The 2,859-nt window shown below is 37.0% G+C and overlaps 1 protein-coding gene across 1 annotated transcript; it reads left to right on the plus strand.

Moving 5' to 3' along the window:
• Positions 1-479: 479 nt before the first annotated feature.
• Positions 480-2,166, plus strand: LOC111905225 (probable peroxidase 26). The gene is made up of 4 exons (XM_023900917.3): positions 480-796; positions 908-1,087; positions 1,309-1,468; positions 1,576-2,166. Exons 1-4 carry the CDS (start codon positions 554-556, stop codon positions 1,995-1,997), a joined length of 1,005 nt encoding a protein of 334 aa, XP_023756685.1. The 5' UTR covers positions 480-553; the 3' UTR covers positions 1,998-2,166.
• The last annotated feature ends 693 nt before the right edge of the window (positions 2,167-2,859 follow it).

Here is a 2,859-nt window from a genome sequence, read left to right on the forward strand (position 1 = left end):
TGAACTTCCTAAAATTTTCTTTATTAGAAAATGAAATCATAATATAATAATATAACTTTCAATCATATTTAACAAAATTAGCTATATATTAATTAAAAGATGAACAAAAAATTATGGGTCAACCGGCCTAACCGGACCTGTTTTGACATTTACTATAACTTTATATGTAGAATAAATATAAAATCTAAAATAACTTGTGAATGTAAATATGTAAGATTTTGCTTTTATAATAATAAATCACACATCTACATGGTTAAAAGGTATTGACGCAAGCCGAGGAGAAGACTAATCAAAAGTTGATCCCAATACGAAAAATTAATTAAACTAAGAATTTTTGAAGGTTCTAAGAAAAACCAACTGGCTACATGTGAATTTTAAATTATTTTCCACGTGGGCACTGCCTGTAAAACCCACAATTGTAGCCTATATAAACACATCAACCATGCACCCATTCACCATAAACACCATACACATACGCATACATATACATAGACCTCTACCATATACACCATACACATTACACATTACACATCACATCGCAGTGTGGGATCAGATGATGAGAGAAGGGTGTGTTTTTCTTTCCTTGGTGGTTCTCCTAACGCTCTGCGGTGTCAAAGTGGCAGCAGTCGGACTGCCGTCAGAGTCGGCGCCGCTGATCCGCCATTACTATAAGGTCCATAATACATGTGCTAATGTCGAGCCGTTTGTTCGACAACAAGTGAAGGCTTTCATGGAGAAAGACAAGACCATAGCACCGAAAGTCGTGAAGTTGTTATATGCTGACTGCATGGTTAATGTACGTTTAAATCGTTAATTTTTAATTTCCATTCTTAATATCATTATATTAAAATTTAAAATTAAAACATTTTGAGACTAGCTTGAATGTTGACAATATGTAAAATTATAGGGGTGTGATGCGTCGATTTTGTTGGATGGCCCAAACACAGAGAAAACATCGCCAAAGAACCGAGGCCTAGCAGCATTTGCGTTTATTGATATAGTGAAGAAAGTTATCGAGCAAAGGTGCCCCAGAGCAGTCTCATGTGCCGATATTCTCAACATCGTAGCTAGAGATGCCATTTATTTTGTAAGATTCATAACTATTCAATATTCACCCACTCGATCCTTAAAATTTCATATGCTCCGTTTGTTATGACATCTAATTTGGAACTCAAAAATTGTAATTTTTTTTATCCTACCCAAAAAAGTGATAGTGATTGAAAATAGCCTACACAAGGATAAATTCATTTACATGGGCTTAATTAATTAAAGCTAACAACATATATATCTCTGGTGCAAAATATACAGTCAGGAGGACCATCATACCCAGTTTTCCTTGGAAGAAGGGACGGACTGAAATCGGATGCTGCGTGGGTTGACCTCCCTTCACCTTCTATCTCATGGGAATCGGCTCTAGCCTACTTTACATCTAAAGGTCTAAATGTGCAAGACATGGCTACACTCCTAGGTACATTTAGAGTTATTTATTTTTTGTTGCAATTAGTGTTGGTGAGTGGTGACCCTTTGATTGTTTCTTACCTGTTTTGCTATGTTTTAATTTGGGTGGGGTTATAGGAGGACATATGATGGGTAGAACTCGTTGCAGCAGCATCTTAGACCGACTATACGATTTCAACAAAACCGGGAAAGCGGACCCCACCATGGAACCAACAACATTAAGCTACTTGCAGAAGCAATGTCCGAAGAAGGTGAAATTGGGACAACCCAACCCCTTGATAAACCTGAACCCAGAGAACCCGACACATAAGTTCACCAACTCCTACTACAAAAGAGCGTTGGCAAATAAAGCCGTATTAGGTGTGGACCAACAGTTGCGCTATGGTGGTGACACATATGAACTAACCGATCAATATGCTAATAGTCTTGCAGACTTCAAGGGCGAATTTGCTTTTTCTATGAGCAGGATGGGTGGGCTCAAGGTTCTCACTGGATCCAGTGGTCAGATCCGAAAGGATTGTCGTGTCGTTAATAAGTAGATTTACTTTTTTTAAAACTATATATATATATATATATATATATATATATATATATATATATATATATATATATATATATATATATATATATGTTAGATCGATATATGATCATTTTGTATCATTCATAAGTAAACTTATGATCTTGTATGAAGTTTGCAGTTAATCCTTCCATTATATATATTATTAATTAAATATTCCAAAACACATGTAGTATCAGCTATTTACATCAAAGCGTATTTTAGTAATTTGTCAGCTCGGGCTTTTATGGAAATTGGAGGTTTTTTTGGGAAATGGTAAGGCATATATGGGTTGATTAAAGTGTAGGGCTTCTTGTTACCTTTTCATGGATATAAGGATCGTTGGAATCAGATTTATGACGAAGAAGTTATGGCCTTCGGAGTGCATGCTTAAGGGTTTAAGAGGGAACCCTAGTATGCGGGGCGTACTGATGCGAAGGGTATTACAACGGGCGTAATGTTGTGTACGCTTATCGTATTGAGAGGGTCAGATTGGGGTTGCAAGACCTCGTACGTTGGGTGTACGAGGAGTACGCAAGGCGTACAAGGGGAAAGGAAAAACCCTATTTTATGGATGTGTACTATATACAACTCATTAAGTATTTAAGGTTGGCCTCTTTACCAGCCTCCAAGTCCCCAAAACCCTAGAAATCGTCCCTCAGCCTCCATGGTGGTGTTTTTGAGCTAATTATGTGCATCTTGGTGTTTTTGGGTCATTTCCAAGAAGATGAAGTTTTATGCAAGGTTGTGGATCATGGAAGAGCTTATGGATCTTGATTATGTGCTGCATTTCTAGCTTGTTTGAGGTAAAAATCTTTGATCTTGTTCATTGTTGGCTTAGTTCT

This window comes from Lactuca sativa, chromosome 3, assembly GCF_002870075.4.
Source record: "Lactuca sativa cultivar Salinas chromosome 3, Lsat_Salinas_v11, whole genome shotgun sequence".
Lineage (NCBI taxonomy): Eukaryota > Viridiplantae > Streptophyta > Magnoliopsida > Asterales > Asteraceae > Lactuca > Lactuca sativa.